At 39.4% G+C, this 18,524-nt stretch overlaps 1 protein-coding gene across 11 annotated transcripts in view; it reads right to left on the bottom strand.

The window, feature by feature from the left end:
- JADE3 (jade family PHD finger 3) overlaps positions 1-18,524 on the bottom strand; it is a 64,762-nt gene that overhangs the window by 19,529 nt on the left and 26,709 nt on the right. For 6 of the 11 annotated variants that reach the window (XM_077173478.1, XM_077173474.1, XM_077173479.1 and 3 more), the window contains 3 exons: positions 13,210-13,269; positions 11,996-12,078; positions 696-853 (listed from right to left, as the gene is read on the bottom strand). In XM_077173478.1, coding sequence (XP_077029593.1) covers positions 696-853; positions 11,996-12,078; positions 13,210-13,258 — 290 coding nt within the window. In that variant the 5' untranslated portion in view covers positions 13,259-13,269. Of the gene's footprint in view, positions 1-695; positions 854-11,995; positions 12,079-13,209; positions 13,270-14,669; positions 15,385-18,524 lie in introns of all 11 variants that reach the window. The other 5 variants (XM_077173468.1, XM_077173473.1, XM_077173470.1 and 2 more) reach the window with 1 other exon arrangement.

Genomic DNA, 18,524 nt, shown 5'->3' with positions numbered 1-18,524 from the left:
TTCATTTATCTTCATCTTGAAGAGCACACTGGCATTAACCTTTCTTTGTTGAAACATGTTTTGTTTCCACCAGGAAGGGCTGCAGGACTACAGTGCTATGCTTCCCTAACCTAAACAAAGTGTGAGAGAACTGAAGATTATCTATCTCCAGAATCTGAGATCACTGAACTTCTATAATGTTAAATAGCCAACTGTGGTGAGAGAAGGTAGAAAAGGTTAAAACATTGAGAATAACCAAAATTAGATTATATAAACAAATGAGTCGTTTTATCAGGTATCAGTGATTACTGCATGCCTAGTGCTCTATATCACCATGCAGTGTAGGGAAACCTTTCAAGTAATATGCATAAGATATGAGTTTATTTTTAATTTATTCAACTCCCCATGCTGAAATAAAAAACAGCTTTTAATCCACAGCACCATGCGACTGAGGAAAAAAGATCTCTTTATTCAAGTATCACAATGTAGATACTGTAACAGCATGCAGACAGAATGAGATCTGGACTGAAGCACCACAGAAATGTTTTCCAAATTGGCACTTGTGTGGTTTAAGAACATGTCTGAAGGCTGCTACACTGAAGATTTAAACATACCAACAAAGAAAAATCTGACTGCACTTAGACAGCTCGGTTTTGAGAGACCATCTTCTCTGAGTTGCCATTTTGTACACATGATTCATGTCTGATCAGCAATACCTGAGAGAAGGCTGCGGAATAGTTTCTGGACTGGCTGGAACCTGAACCCCTTTCTCCCATTCCTGTTTCCACGTGTCTGCAAAGACGTAATACTCATCAGGGTTGACATGGTGAGAGTCTGGGAGTTTCATGGCACTAATGAGATCCTTGCGGAACACCTGCAGGAAACACAGAGCGCAAACATGGATTTGAGAGAGAGCATTGTGTTAAAGAATGTGGCAGGTACTTTTCTTATCTACACTGAAACAGTGCACATGCATTGATATTTTTTTAAAGAGTATCAACACAAATCAATTTGAAACTACCTAGATTATTAATTTTAGTGCATTAGGTATAGTATGATAAGAGGTTTACACTAATTCAAAACCATGGTGCTGCATAAAGGCTAAACAGAAGGAAGAAGGTTTTTACAGGTAACCAGAAAGAGGAGAAAAGAAGCCTGCATCTGATTCAGACTCCTCACCATATTTTCAATCAGCTTATTGTCAGCCTGTAGGTTGTACCCTCACTTAGACCCAAGGTAGGATACACTTTTCTTTCACTCAGTTCAGCTACTTTAAACTGTCATATTCATCATGGGCTACAAACAGTTGCCATGGCAAAACTGATGGATAGGCACTTGCTCATTTATTAAAACCACTTGAAGTTTTATTAGTTGGGATCTCTGAGATTGAAGATGAATAGCAGCCTTTGCTGGAACACAAGACCTGCATTGCTCTGTGTGTAAGCAGTGATGGACAAAATCCAGCCTCAGCATCTTTCAACAAACCTGTACCATGAAACACCACCCTCATACAAAGCAAACCATAGCAGCAGATCTTCAGCCATAACACTTGGCTCCAGAGAGTTACATTTTTACAAGCATGTAAACATGATTATCAGTCATCTCAAAGCTTACTTAATGTCAATATCTGTCAACTACAGGTGTGTACAATTTAAATAAAGAGCACATTTATCCTCTGTGGGCTTTTTCCTCCACTGCTACACTGCACCAGCTTAATGTTCAGTAAAGCAAAACAGTTACTGTGACTTGGTTTTAGGGAGACATTGCAACTAATTAACTGTATTATTGTAATAAGAAATCAAATCCTCAAAGGGCCATAAAACGAAATGGAAAATATCCCTGCAGTAAGTTGTGACAGGTTAAATTCTCTACTTACCAATTCAGTTTTATAACCAGAGAGTAATAAACAATCTCAGAGCCCAATATCTTCATGTACCCTTTTCAATTTGACAGTACCAGACTGGTTATGCCTACTGCAAAAATTCTCAGCTGTTCTTGGAAATCATCCAGTAAATATTACTTTAAAAGTCTCTGTGCTAAACAGGTCTTGAAATAGCTGCTGGTGACCTGGAACATCAGCGTTACTTCATTATGTTCTACAACTGCATCTCATATGGGTGGCCAGGAGAGCAAGCTGACCGATGGTACTCAAACCCACAGACTCAAGGGTCTTGTATTTGCTATTAATGTGTTACCTGCCTTGGTTCAGAACAGACTGTTCACTGCTGCTTTCTGTATAAAACTCCTCAGGTACATAACAGGCTCATATTAAAATCTGAATGTCAAGAGTGAAAGCACTGAGACTGCAAGCATCTTTTTTTTTTTTTTTCAAGCATTATATGTACACACCAAAATAAAATGTAAAATTATTTATACTGCTTAAAAGGCATTTTAGTGTTCTGTGCTACAGGTACAGAGCCAGAATTATTAGTAACACTAACAGGGTACAATTCCAAAGAACACCAGAATGGAAAAGTATGATACAGGAGAAGTGCAGTGACTGCTTTAATTACCAGAAAATATATTTCTCAAATCTTATCTGAGGTAAGTGCTTTACAAACTACCTTTTAAGCCAGTGACAGAATATAAAAGTGAAGTATTTCCTATCAAACTCACTATTTCTTAACCACTAGATGAAAAATGATATTAAAGGCATCTGTATTCTAACTACATTGCTTAGCAGCGAATCTTCTGATCATCCATTATGTATGCAAACTGTACCTCTATTTTTAGAGCACAAACCCCCTGGAGCATGAACTTTTTCTGGGTTTCTTTTGACTATTCTAAGTACCGACCACACCATCACCATGCCACAACATTAAGTTCTCTGCTTCAGATTTCTACAGTTTACAGTATAGGTACCACTGAAGGTCAATAATTTAATCAATAAAAAAGTAACTGCTGAAATCTTAAGGGACTCCAAAACTCAGTTAAGACCTCCTAAGAAATGCCTGTTCACCCTTGTGATTAACAGTGCAATTGTAATGATTCCAAGTGTCTGCAAGAAATCCTCAATTTTTAGCTCTAGTCATTCTTCATTTCTTCACGTGTGGCAAAGCAGGGTCTTCCAACAGCAAAATACTCTTAGAGGGCAACGTATGAGAATACTCAATCTGTATTTCTTTCACTGTGGAAGTAAACCAAAACACTCAGGGGACCCAAAGAGAGTTTTCTGACAAATGAAGTAAATTCTAATTCAGCAGTCAGCCTCAAGGCTAGGAACTAAGCCATCGACACAATGAGCAGCACACATGCCTCCAGGATTTAGATAGCCAGCTTCTCCTCATGGCTGTTTCTTTCCAACATTTATTTGAAAAACAAATAAATGCTGCTCCTTTACTAACTGTGTCCATAGAACAACAGCTAGTCTGCTCTACAGCACACAGTCTCCCCTCTTGGCAAGAACCACCTGCATTTCCAGTTAGCCCATGAAGCTCAGCTCACCTTCCAATCACCCCAAAGTAGTTCTGCTTCTTACCTAATATAAATCACAACTTTATTTTAACATCACCTGTAGTATCATATATATTGAAAATACCTGAAAAGTGAGCATGCCAAGGCTAGGCTTATAAGATATTCCCATCCAGAAACATCACAACCAGATTCAGCTGGTGCCATGTTGTGTCTTTAGCACACAACACAACAAGGCCCTGCAGAGCTGAGCTATAACCAAGTGCAGCTCCCAGAGCCACACAGAAGTGGGAAACTCCCCACCACTCAGAGCATTCCACAGTAGTTACTGTGTGACAGTGGGATTTATTAAAAATAATTTTTAGCAAAGACAGCGTGAAAGTACATATGAGTTTTAGCCTTACCATGCAAGACTGCGTGGTCTGAACTTAAAATTTAATTTTGCTGCCAGGAATTTTTAGCTTCAACCACAAGCAGTATAGCACTTCGAGTAAATTACATCAGTGAAATGTGTCTGCTTATGTCATCATTGTCTCATAATCTAATCGTTACCATTTCATTGAGAACTTCTATTACATATTTCATGCTTTAGAACTGGGGGCTTAAATCTGGAATAAAAGACCTTGTTCTTTAGTCATGTTGTGGTTTTAAGCCCAGCTGGAAATTAACTACTCAGCCACTTGCTCCCCTGTCTTCCCGCCTAAAATCCGGTGGAATGGGGTGTAGAATCAAAGTAAACTTATATGTTGAGATAAGAACACTTCAATAATTGAAAATAAAGTAAAACACAATAATAATGGTAAATAACAGTAACAATAGTGATAATAAAAAGGAAAAACTCAAACAAGTGATGCACAATACAGTTGCTCACCACCCACTACCAATGCCAGACCCCACTTCCCAAAGCCAGATCAGCTCCCCTTCTGGGTAACTCCCCCACAGTTTATATAACAATTCTGTGGTGGGAATATCCCTTTGGTCAGTTTGGGTCACCTGTCCCAGTTATGCTCCCTTACAGTCTTTTTGGTTTCATGGTTTATTTTTTATTGCATACCTCCTCCCTGACAGAGCATGAGACACATAAAAAAAGAAAAGTCCTTGAATTGGGATAAAGACGAATTACCAAATAACCAAAGCATCACTGTGTTATCAACACCATATTAATTCCAAATACAAAACACAGCACTGCAACAGCTACTGAGAAGAAATTAGCTTTACCCTCACTGAAACCAGGACAGGTCAGCATTAGTGGCTTGTTCTGCAGTAGAAGTCTGCCTGCTTTTGCTGAGGAAATGAGAACCTCCCAGTCAGCTCTGCAGACGCATTGCCATCTATAAAGCCTTTAAAAGCTAAATTCTACGAAAAGTCTTGAGAAATATGGATGCTCTGCTCCTCCAAAGCACTAATACACCAAGAAACAACCATATCAAAGATGTAGTTTGCACATTATATTTGTTTTTCAGACTTCTGAGTCCTATTTGGAAATTATGTTAGAAGAGTACATCCAAGAAAAATTAACTTCTCAGAATTTATTTTAAAATGCTTCACTGAAAGCCATCTATGATTTGAACCCAAACTCCTTCTGGAAGCACTCTATGGAAAGGCAATATATAATCTTCCTCACTGGACCCTTGTTGTGCTTACTCTGAATATATCAGGCTCTGAAACAAAGAATACGATTTTGCATGAAGTATCCTTATCCATTAAAGATATCACAGAGAATAAAAGCAATGCTATAGAGAATTACAGTAAAATACTAGCACTGAAAACAGAGAATGGTCTTGACAATAAAATGGCCTTCTACAAACCCCATCTTTGATGAACAACTCAAATATCAGATCTGCACAGACTGCCAGGCACCTTCTGTTCATGACCACTGCAAACTTAAAACGACATTAAGAAAAGAAAAAAATGAGTGAAATCCCTTTTCCAATACCCCTCTGTAAGCTACTACCGAAGCTGACTGATGCCACTGCTCATTCACCATGTCTTGCCCAAATGCACGTGTGAGGAAAAATAAATGGATTGTGTCATCTCTTAAAAATTCAATGTAAGCCAGTACTTCTTGTGACACTCTCCATGCTTTCAGGTACTTCGATCAACTGCTTACAGACTCCCAACATGGGTAAGTCACTTGTCACAGGCATCTAGGCCATGACTGGGAACCACACCTCCAAGGCCTAAGTACATTATGGGTCATGCTCTTCTTACAATCAAAGCCCACTTTATGCTGGATTGCATGAAACTGCTTCAGTCATGAGGCTTCCCCTGCACCCAGCAGAACTCAGCAACTCAGGCTTTTCAGTTCTCATCCATCATCCATCATTCAGTTCTCATCTCACAAGGGAGTCAGGAGATGCACTGCTCAGAAACACAGAGCTATGATTTTTTTAAAAAGCAGGCAGGAACTACTATGTCCTGTCTTCCCTGCAAAAGTATATTAGATCTTTTACAGCAAACAGCATGGAATTGTTGTGTTGTGTCTGTATAAGTTGGACTGTTCTGTTCCCCCTATCATGCAATGGTTCTGCCCTGGTTCTCCCTTCCCTCCCTTGTGCTGCCAGTTATCCCAACTCTTCCCCAGTTGCCTTGGAGATCAATGTACCCTTTCTCAAATCCCCCCACCGGTGCCCTGTCCATCACTCAGCGCTCCCACCCTTCTCTCTAGAACTCTCTAGAAACTTCCAGCTAGAGTGTTGAGTGATTAGCTCAGGGGCCAGGGCCCCACCCTCAAGTTATCCCCATTGGTGTTCTCCCCAAGTCAATCTTTTGTATCCCACTCCCTTCTGGAACCCTATTTGTCCAAGGACTGACTCCTCCCCTGTGTCCCTCCCTCCTTATAAGCTGTTGCAAGCCCTCCCTCGCTCTCTTCAGTTGTCGGTTTCCCCTGGGATCCAATAAACCTGGATTCACCACAGCTGGAGAGCGCTCTCTTATTTCTGCTGACTGTAGCCATAAGCCAAGCCACGTCCTACCACAAGGTCACACTGCTGTCATAGCACAGAGCGTTTGCCTCAGGTGCTGTCCCGAACCACGGAGACTGGGATAGTGCCCCCGTACTGCTAGCGGTGCTGGATAGTTAGCTGGGACATCCGAGAAGGACAATCAATCTTTCCCCAGCTGGACCGCTTCATGGAATGAGGGCCAGCATCCTCTCTAACCAGACAACAGCTAGCATTTTCCTATATTTTTGGTGTCCCTCCCAACCCATCTTGAAGGCTAAGTTTGAAATTCTACTGTCAAACACTTGAGTTTATGTGAAATGCAAATTACACAAGAGTTTTTCCATCATGTTGAGGTAAAATAATCTTTCTTTATTCTCCTTTGAAAGGATCTAGTAACTTTTATTCCCATAAGCACCCCCAAGCATTAAGGCTTATTCTACTATTGTAGCTCTCAAGTACAGGCCCTCATCAAACATACTTACGAAGGAGCAGGTTTTCACCTAAAATCACCTCAAAAATAATAAAACAAAATTTAAATTCTCATATGACTTATTACAAATGTAATACAGCCACATAGTATCTGAGCATACTTTATCTTTGTATGGATGGTTGACAGTATGTGCAAAAGAATACCAAGAACAGAACTTGGTGAGCTTTTTCTGGAAAGGTAGAATTTTTCCTGTTAATATATTGCAACCTGGGCAGGAAGTCTCCGAACTAAGAAGCTTACCTTATAGAGAAGTGTAGAAACTTAAGGCAGGTTTGCTTTGGGTTTTGGTTGGTTGAGCAATTTTTGGCAGCAAAGTAAATAAAAGGCAACATAAATTTCAAATGGAAATAAAGCTACAGTTCCAGGCACATATACCAACAAGACTGAGAAACTTAAAATGTTAAAAATGCTGATAGTCAGGAATATGTGTAGAATTAAATTTGTAGTTCTCAAACATCCACACAATTTGGAAAAGCAAGGGAGTAAATCCTAATGTTAAAACCCCTTACTCCCTAAAACTATCTTAATTATCCAGGACTTGAGTAAATGAAATATTGTACCTTTCATTTAAGTAGCCATGATTCCTCCGAGCCTCCGTTTACAAGCATGTATAGAAAAAGCCAGGAATTTGAATACTAAATCAATGCTACCTAACATCATGTCTCTGACAGTATCTCATGAGCCAGAAGAACGTGCAAGAATGTGTCAAGTTTCCTTCTGGTTGCTAATCAGACATAAGCTTTGGATTTTGGGGTTAATCCTAACAATCAATTTTTAAAGTGGTATTAATTTATACAGATATTTTAAAATATCTGTACTTGCTATCATCTGTCCAATTCCTTTTTTAATCTTGTTTACTTCTCAGTCTCAACCACTTCCTGTAGCAGATGAGCTTCCCAGCCTAATTGCATGAAAAGGATATCCTTTTAATTGCTACAGATTTTTTAAGTTTGGGGCTCATTTTTCAATGCTCATGGCTGCCTTTTCTGTCCAGTTCTTCCATCACAAGGACAGGCAGGACTGAAGCACTCTAGCTCTGCTGTTTCCAACCCATTCACACTTTACTGTTATGCCTGCTCATTCACTTCAAAGGTAAAATAGCTCAGCTTTTTCACAAGCAAGCTCTTCCACATCTTTCTGCATTTGGGTCACCTCTTCCTAAAGAGTTCAAATAGCCTGAGACAGTATCTCAAAGGAAAAAAAATCATAGAAGTAACTGATGAGTTTCCATCTCCAGCCTTATGTATTTAAAAAAAAAAAAAAACTAACCCAAGCAGGCTAAAAGTAGCTCATGGATAACACATGCTTGCCAGAGGTCTTGAGAAGCCTGTACACATCCCAGATAATTCAGAATTTTTTTAAGTGAGCATGCACATAAAAGTGGCAGTCTCTTATTACACATGGCGCATGCAAAGCAATATAGTTTAACCATGTTGCCCATTCACTCACAGAACAAAATAAAGCACTTTCAAGCTGCAAAAAGAGTCCATTTGCTGCCAAGAGTCTAGTCTTACAGGGTGCCTCTCAGGATCAAGACCTACGATTTATGTGGCAGTTAAATGCCACTAAAAAGAGTTTCACGTACCCAAGTAATGAATGCAGACCATTTACTTTTGGAAGATAAGCTGCATTTCACATGATAATACAGCTGTCACAATCAGCAATGAGGGATTAAAAATTACTCCTGCTGTGAGATTTGAAACCCTATTTGCAAAGAGAAGTAAAATATTGCCATGTTATATGGAAAGGGTTTAAAAAAAACACAACACTAACTTAACTTCTTTGCACTTTCAAGGAGGAGACAGGATTGAAAAAAGATATACATAAATTTGAGTGTCATAAAGATCTCTTAGGCTCTTTTGTGACCCCACAAGCATAAGGGAAAAGACATGGTCAGTCATACAGGCCAGTCCAGCTAATGCATTTTCCCTGGAAAAATTATTCCCACTACTCTGCCATCATTTTCTGCCTCAGTTTTCATGGAGACAGGAAACTGCCAAGTACAGGCTTCATGCTGAGCCAGACATCCAAATGTCTCCTACCCTGCAGCTCCCACACAGCCTACTGCAGAAGGCTGTGAGTCCCTCCTGTCTACATTTAAATCCACTGAGGGGCAACACCACAAATGGTATGTGGCCAACATCATCATAAAAGTCTCCAAACCAGCTATGACTCTGAAATACTGGAGTACCTCTAACCTCAACACAGCTTATTTATTCACAGTAAATGCTAAAGCTAATTGGATAACAGAACTTTGAAGTCACCATTTCAGTAGTTTGTGATAGACTGTAATCCAGAAGGTGAGCAGTAAGAGAGAGACACAGCCCTACTTTTGACATTACCTACAGAAGCACCACGGTCTGAAGAAGCATCACAACAGGCTTCCCTTGTTCTCACCTTCTTCTCCAAGGAGGAGACAGGAGTAAGCTGAAACCAGGTCCAACCCACTAACATCAATCAATCAATCCCTTCTGGATTGATACACACTCTGGAAATGGGCTTTGACACTTGCAGTGTAACACCGCACCTCTTGGCCTGGCAGTAACACCAGAGACCTCGCTCCATTGAGGCCATTCCCAAACCCACCCAGATTCTAAAGCACCTGGAAGGCAATTCAAGCAGTCCTCAGATGCAGCCACTCATCACTTTTTACAGGCAACCTCAGAGGACACCAGCATAATTAGCTAAGTCCTGCACTGGACATATATTCACAACTTGCTTATTGGAGCACCAAACCTAAGCTTTTGATTGGAGAGAACCCAGGTACTCAGGTTGGGCTGCTGATGGTACAGGAAGGGGAAGAAAGCATATATACTCACATGCAATATATTTGAAAAACCAAGACTTATTGGCATGAAAAAAAAATTTAATGTATGAAGACCATGAACAAAAATATTCCAAACAACTATTTATAGCTTTGACCTTCTAGATTTTCTGCATCACTAACTCAAGAAGCAGCCTGCTGCCTGGCAAGCAGAGGTGAATGAAAGGAGAGCAATGCCAACTTGTTACAGAGAGGTCTTGCTAAAGAGATGCTGTCAGCCTGAAAATTTAAATTTCTATCTAATAGATATTAGATGTATAGTGGGGTCCCTTTTCAGTATTTGCTTTGCTCCGCTGTCACCACTAGATGCATAAATAATCAATTTCAATGCTCTGCTGACAAAAGCATTTTGTATACTACATTTCCCAGCATATGCTTTTCAAGGGGCTGGAGGGAGCACTTGCTTTTAGCAGAACAAAAGCAAAACATAAACAATAGTTAAAAGTCTTATGTTCAGTACTCTGTCACCTTCCCTTCCACTCCCTCTCCAGGAGAACTTAATTCATTTCAGGGATCTTTTAAATATGGTACTCAAGACACTCCTTCCAAAGTGGATATGTTCTAAAGTTTGGGATTTCTTTCCTTTTTTTTCCCTTCTTTTTCCCCCCCAGGAGGAGAAGCTTAAGTCAAATATGACAAAGTGATTCCAGTATTACTAGAAGGATTATATTATGAAATAGACTTGGAAATTTCAAGTGTATATTCCAGGTTTTATTCTTTAAAGTTTCAAATTTCAAGCACTAAAGGAATCAAGATTTTGCCTCAGAACTGGTAAAAGGCAGCAAAGATGATCTGAAAAGGATGAACTGAAAATACTGCTAGTTTTAACTCCTAGAGGTTATGTAAACAGAAAACTTGTATGCTACATAGCTGGACCACATCCTCATAATTATTGTTTTAATGTACATATGCACATAGAGAAAAAATGGAGCAAACTTAAAGGAGGCTGTAATAGGGCAATCCCTGTGATGAAGAGATATAAGAATAAAACTGCATGGCTGGGCAGAAAGAAGGGACTGGTAAGGGACTAGCACCTATTGTATCTGAAACAGCAAGCAGCCTGGCAATATATGTGCTTCAGCTCCCATTTGCACAGCTTGACTGGTAACAAAGCTACTGCCTAGGCACACATGAGCAACACTTACAAGACCTCAGAAGCCACAAGCTGCTTTAAGATTTAAATTCTTACAGAACCATAATCCTCATAATATGTTAAAGGCAAAAAGCTTAGTGGGTTTTTCTTAACCTTGGTGGCTGCAAATAAAACACTATGTAGCTAGCTAGTTCAAGCCAATTTTATTTTTTTAACATTTTTGCATTTTCTTTTAGAATTGAGTTTTCTTGAATTGACTTGCAATAAGAATTAAGCTTCCAAAGAAATGACACATCCTGTATCATTTACCTTGTTCTTACCACACCAAACCCACCTAGTTAGCAGCACGTAGAAAAGAAGCACAAAGCATATTTGCTGAATAGCTTAAGCTATAGGAGCATAATCTACATATTTCACACAACCTTGCACAGCAGTAACCACTCAGGTAAAAAGCTGCTGGTACAGTAAATAACCTTAAATTCTATAGAAATAAAGTGGGGTTTGTCAGTCTTTTTTCAGCACTCATACTAAAATTCTGAAGGACTCATTCAGAGGCAATATGATAACAAGTAAGGAGAATTAGCTACAAGAAATATTTCTCAAATTTGTAGTTGGCATCTGACTTCAGCCCTTAAGAAAGCAAGCATAAAATCTGGAGAAGGCAGCCAACAAATCTTCCACTAGGAGGGTCTACCAATGGAATGGTCGACAGGATGACTTTGGGCACTGGATCGTGCAAAAATGTCAATTTAATAAATAGGTCAGTACAGGTCCAGTGACAGTGGTAAGTGTTGAGGTTCTAACAGGTGGAGATGGCAGAGTACACAAAAAAGCTACATTGACAGTAAAAAGCCAAGAGTAACAAAGTAGCAAACACTGCATATACATATCCTACCCACTTAAGCCTCCCACTGTTCCATCCTGAAGCAGACATCATCCTTCCCAAACACATACCTATTAGCCACTTTTCTACTCATAAGACCATATCAGCTTTTCCCAATTTCAAAATGATATTAAAATTCCAGGGAAAGAACAAACTACATATTACCATCTGCAAATGCCATAAGTCATTTTGGACCATCAAACATCAGAGTTCCTGTAATACTCACACAGTGAGGAAAATGAGGGTTCACAAAGAATTTGACAGGTGACAAAAGGACTCACCAGCAATAGATTCATAGCTCACTTCTTCAAGGCTTAGAAACATGAAAACTGCATGAAAAAAAGCTATCAGTGACCAACCCAGTTCTTACCTCAGCAGGCTTCTTTTGTTCATTTGCTGGTGTTTTTGACTTGCTCCTGTATTTTGAACAAGAAGAAAAGGAAGTGGAAGGACCTGTTAAAAAAAAAAGAAGAAATAAAAAAGGATCATTATAGCTTGGCTCAATTCATTTATTTTCCAGTGAAACACAAGGCACTCCAATCTCTTGAATTATAATTTTTGACAAGATGTGGGCAAAAAAAACCTGTTAGGCAGTCTGTAGGCTTAATTTCAGCTCTTCCTGTTCCACTCGTTCTTTATAAAACCACAGCACACCAAGTTTATGGGTACACTCTGCTCTGCCCAACACAAGCATGAGTAAACAGAAACAAGCAGACAGACTGCTTTCTTTCATTTAGTTCCCTTCAAACAAAGTGGAAGGAAGAGGAAAACAGAGCTTGAAAATGCTCAAAAAAAAACCCTAAAGAAAAAGCAATGATACTAAAATGTGCCAACAAGAGATGCAAAAAACCCATAGTGTGATATCTGAGATGTTTCTGGCAAAATGTTATTTTAGCAGAGGATACATCAATGACTTGCAGTGAATATGACAATGAATCATTATTACGTACAGAGCTACTAGATAGGCAGAGGTTTATAAGAAACAAACAAGACCCTGTCACACAGGCTTGTTCTGTTTTGGGTTTCTTGCAGATAAAATGGGAAGATATTCAGGTAGATGTCTGCCAAGGAACACTTAAAGTGTAACTTTACTAAATTGTTGAACAGAGAGAAGTGGAGTAGATCAAGAACCAGTATGAGATAACACAGCAATCAATACACTGATTATAATTCTAACACATTAATGCTCAAGAAGCTTGCCACCCCCAACTATTTTAACGTTGAAGCTCCGCATACCATGAGACAATGGGATTATTTTTAGAAAAATAATCACAGAATAGAACCCTGGGCAGCAAAATTTCTCTTGATTTACAGATTTCTTCTTGCCAACTATAAATGAGAAAGATATACAAGTTTCTCTTGAAATTCTAAGTATACTCAAAACTCCCCTTATAAGATCCTTTGCCTTATTCTCCTCCTATAACATGATTCAGAACACCAAAGACCACAAATGCAAAAAGAAACCAATCAAGAAACATTTTTTTTGAAATTTTAAGAGGTTAAACACTTCACCCTCAAACCATAGAGGGAAACCACAAGGGGGTGATAGACAAAAAAAAAAAAAAACTAGCAGGTATTACTTACTCTCATTGTCTGAACTGTCACTGGTGCTTAGATGCCTGTGGCGTTTCATCCTGACGCATCCTAAAGAGAAAAAAAACCAAGTTGATGGCAACAGTTCTACCAGAAAATCACTTGGCTGAGTGATGCCAAGTTCTTCTAACTAAAGGCAAAGCTCCTCTGAAGAGGTCTTGGGCATAGAAACAGTCCCAGTCCAGTCATTATGGTGTATTTCTGCAAGCAACTAATAGATCACAGTACTATTTGTGAAACTGAGCACCCTCAAAACCAGCATGCCTCTGCTGGGCAGAGCCTGCTTTTAATTTTGCAGAAAGAAGTGCAACCCGCCAGCTGATTCCCGGCAGGGCATGAGCGTGCACTGCTCCACTCAATGTCCCATCTGTTCAGCTGGAGCAAGAGTTGCCATGGCGGCAGTAGCTAGCTGAGAGACGGGTGGAGGCCAGGAAATAAGGTGGATGCACAACAAGGCAAGGATTTAGAAATCTAACACACCTTAAAAAAACCTAAACAAACAAACAAAACACAAAGAAACCTTAAGGCATTGATGCAAAGCAAAAGGCTGATTTTAAATAGCAGCAATCATAGAAAGCAGTGACTGATGCCATTTAAGTCACCTGATCACCCTTTATTTCACATGCAACATGGTTTTCAGAAGTTTGAGAAGTGATCAAGAGTATCACTGAGAAATACTTCAGTGGCACTGCACCAGCTGCATTAAAAAAAGGTTTTGAACTTTTTGAAATTCAATTTTGAACATGTAATGCTACAGAGAGGGGAAGAAGAACTTTCTGCACTTCTACTTAATAAAAGAAAAATCAAAACAGTTATCAGCTATATACTCTAAACAAGTGCCAAGAAAAATCCATATATATTCTTATTAGTCCTGCCACTCTATAACATTCATTGTTACATTTGTTAACTAAGGTTCAATAACAGTTTACAATTAATAGCAGTAAATAAAAATCACCCCTATGTTTGTAATGGATCGAATGAGAAAATCAATAAAGAAAAGAAGTAAAAAGTAATTCTGTAGGAATACTCTATTTTTTTGTTGTTTCTTTTTTAAGCAGAAGATATGCTCAAGTAGGTTACAGATAGCTGAACCTGAAATGTCTGCAGTACTCTAAGTGCCAGCTTGGCTACACCTGAAGTGTAAACAGCTTCATTGCTTAAACATAACCACATGCCATTAAAAAAAGCAACATAGCTGAATAATCCATTTGATAAGCACTCCACATTAGTTACTGTACAATGGGTCTTGAGATTATCCAAATACCACGGGATAAACAAGATCTCCAGATAAGAGAAGCCTGCCCAAAGGCTTTGAAGAGATTGAAATTGAATTGTTTGCAGCACAAGTGTTCAATTTAGTGGAAAATTTCAGCAGTCTTTGTATTTAAGAGAGTGAGTTTACTGAATCTAAATGCAGTGATCACTCCAAGTTTAAAATCAATCCTTTCAACCTGTTATACAAAAAGACATTGTCCGCACTCCTGAAAGCTGACAAAGGAAGCGATGCTTCCAGTTATCAAGAAAGCAGATACAGAATTTCTGAGTTGGGTATTTAACCTGGGGGGAAGACAGAAAGACACAAGACAAAGGTCATTTGCATCATCACTTAAGCAAAGTATAAAATTCCATTACATAACAAATAATTTCACATTAATTCACCTTCTCACAGCTCAAGCAACATAGGGGAGACAAGGCAGCCATGCTACATGCGCAGACCAGTGTCCAAGAAAAGAGCAACAGCAAATATTAAATAGTCAAAACACCACAGGGCTTTGCTTCCAGCAAGCAATGGAAGGTAGCTGGTACAGATGAAGAAACTTCCATGAAGCTCTTGGACAAAAGCTGTTTGACATGTAGCAGGCACTTGGGTCAGAAGGACTTGTCTTTGTACATGTTTTGGGGACACCAGACTTGAAGTTTGCTGCAGGGTACTGAAGGCAGGTCTACAAGACTACTTTCATACTGCCAACTTGTGAAATTAAAAGGCACAGATTTTAATCACGAGCAAATAAAACTTACTCCCCTTTTGAGAGTTTGCACTCCAGGCCAAACCCAGCCCCTTCCAGCATGCAAGTCTCCCTAAAAAACACAGGTTCTGCCCATGACAACTTATCTGCTGACAGGTTTTATTTCCTGCCTTAAAGACCATCAGGTACGTTAGAAGACCTGGGAAACAACAAAGAGAAGCATCTAAGTGAGCTGAGCAATATTCCCCACTTCCACTTCTCAGCAAGTAGTAAGCACTTCCATTTCTTAGCAAGAAATGGAAGTGCTTGCTACTTGCTTTGGTTTTATGTCCAGGTGAATTTTTCAGTAATTGTTAAAAGGTGCTGCAAGCCTATGGCAGGTGATTCCCATCTCTTAGAGCCTATATAAACATGCAGCAATAAAACTTTTTCAGTCTGTACTAAGGACAACTATCTGCAAAGTGTAACATGAGCATTCAATTAAAGTAGGGTCAAACATGAGGCTGAGAGAGACAACTACAGGACAGAACACCCAGGAAGCCTGGACTTCTGCCTGGGCAGCTAGGAAAGAAGAGCAGAGATGCCTAAGCTTCAAAAACAGCTTACATAGAAATGGCAAGTGTAACAAAACCTTTAGAACAAAAAGCTCACCTCTGCCAAAAACTCCATGAGAGTAAAAAAACAAACAAACACACACTAAACAAAAGTAACAAGCTGTTATTTGAGAACTGGGTTTGTAGCAGCTCAGGGAAGAGATTTACACCTCCATGATAGCAGACAGAAACAGAAAAAGTAGTCACTGAGGGCAAAAAGCCCTGAATAGTAATAGTACTGGATTCCTGCCTGACTTTTTCAGCAATATTAACCACATCAACAGTGTATAAAAATCCACAGTTCCAATAAATTACAGGTGTGGCGTGTTTGGTAAGTCAGATTATTTAAGTGTCTAACGGGCTACAAGTTCACCCTAATGTCCCCACACGATGCGGGAGGACCCAGAGCCTGAGCACCATTCAGCAGAGAACACCTCTACAGGGGACTTCACTTTCTTTTTAACAGAGAACTGCTTTGCTGTTCCCTTGTGTAAACTGGGACTGCCACACAACTTCCAGCTCACTTCCACTTCAAGGCATGAGGACTCATCAGAAAGGCTCCCTGATAATGATGCTTCCATTCCCTAGACACTAGAGAGGGTTCCCAAAACATCCATTCAGTGGGAAAGCTCCTGCCTCACTTCACCCGCCTTTGAAGAATGGAGAAGAATCAGAAGCAGCTCAATTCAGAAATTCAGGGGACACCCCTTCCTCCCCCCACCATGAAAATTGATGCCAACCTTTCCCAGCTTCGGTCCAAAAGCCGCAAAGCAGACTGGCATCCTTCAGTTTGTCCAGGCATTTTGCAAATGGACATGATGAACTTCTCGATTCAACCAACTTAAGTTTTAACATTGACACTTTCTAGCAGTTTCAATGTACAAGCTAAGGGAGAGTAAAGCAACTCAAGACTGAAACGTTGTTGCAGAATAGAAGAGACATGGCTCTGTCCCTCTTTTCCCCCAAAATGCCTGGAGAAAATCCTCGTTTCTCAGTCACTAGATCACGATTCTCACTACCTTAGAAAGTAGGTAGGGTGCTTTGGCTATGGACTTCAAGAGCGCACAGGCATTATAGGCAAGCACAGACTACCTCAAAAACGATCATTAAAAATACAAACACAATATATTAAGTGCTTTTGCCCCCTTTTTTTAATTTTTTTAATCCACAGAGGGACTAACATCTTATTAATCACTTGTATGACAACATATACAAATTCTAAAGATGCCCACCTTCAGGGATCTTCTAAATGAAAACTGAAAAACAGAAGCAGCAGTAAGAAATCTTCATGTCACAAGGAAAAAGATGTTCAACTCTGCAGGCAATTACTGCAATGAAACATTTGCTGGCATCATTTTTAATATGAATTAGTAGAGTTATTCCTAAACTTGAACCATATTCTACACCTGTTGCACTTCTAACTTGCCAAGCCATGGCTGCAGATTTATGCCCAATCTGTTTGAAACAGCTTAATACATGAACTGCAACTTTAAAAAAGAGAAATCAGCATCGCTGCCTGCTGTCACCTTAACAACTGAAGACAGGTCAAGATGCCCTAAACCTTTCTGTGTGTTTAAGCAGAAAACAACCCCAGGAAAACCTCAGCCACAGACAGCAACACTACACTGCCAGGTTTTCCTGGCTTCCACAAGGCTGCTGTACATATTGGGAATTTTGCCCTGGAGACAGAATCGATGCTTGTATCCAACACATCACTGCACTTACAAGGAAAGCCAGGAAAAAGCCACCCTGCACACGCCTGGCTGAAATCAAAACATGAATCCCAAGCTAAGAGGAATCAACACCTCAGCCAGCACATGCAAGAATCTTAAGATAGTAACACTGATATTTCCAAAAATCTAAGGGATATGTTTTGTAATTAATGATTTCTAAGTTATGTTTGCTCCTTTTTGCTCATTCACAAGTACTTGCACTGCTAAAGTGAACAAGAAGCAGCCACTTGCCTCTACCACCATTCTCTTCCACCCCTGAGGAAAATCAATGTAGCACTGACTTAAGGCACTTCCCACTTTTCAAAAGCTAGTTACCATGGATTACTCAAAAAAAAAAAAAATCACTCCAGTAGCACATATAAGTAGCAGACAGGTAACAAAATTTCAGAGCCTTATCCAAAACAAAAACCCATCTCAAATACCTGCAGAAACAAGACAAACAAATATTTTTTCATTTTCAATTTGCAGCAGAGTAAACAAATAAATTTACCAAATAAACTACTACATTTAGCTACTTTTTCTAATGCATTCCTCTGCATAGTTCATCAGTAACAGCAGACACAGGGATGAGATATCACAGTCTGAATTTGTACAGCATATTAGGCAAGACATCAGTGACAAGCACACAAAATGAATCCTTACAGCCAGCCAAGATTTCTGAACAAAACAGTATCTCCAAGGAATAGCCATGCTTCCTGGCTTCTGTTTGTTGCAGACAAAGGTTAAACACATCCATACACTACTCAGTACCTGTTAGGACCTATAAAGATGGAAAAGACAGAACCAGAAAATTCAAGAAACTGTTAAGCAAATATATCCTAGACCTGTGAGATTTTACTTCTTCACATCTTAAAATAGCCTGACAAAAATGGAATTGGCCACAACACTATGGAAATTTTCAAGTGGGACAAAAAGTAACCTACTTTATTTTATTAAAAAGAAAAACAGCATCTATGTATGAAAACCAAATGACAGGCTACAATGCAAATTTCAGATTAAAATTCTGTACTTAC

Source organism: Agelaius phoeniceus, chromosome 2, assembly GCF_051311805.1.
Source record: "Agelaius phoeniceus isolate bAgePho1 chromosome 2, bAgePho1.hap1, whole genome shotgun sequence".
Taxonomy (NCBI): domain Eukaryota; kingdom Metazoa; phylum Chordata; class Aves; order Passeriformes; family Icteridae; genus Agelaius; species Agelaius phoeniceus.
The sequence above is the reverse complement of the archived record's forward strand: the minus strand, read 5'-3'. Positions and strand labels throughout refer to the sequence as shown.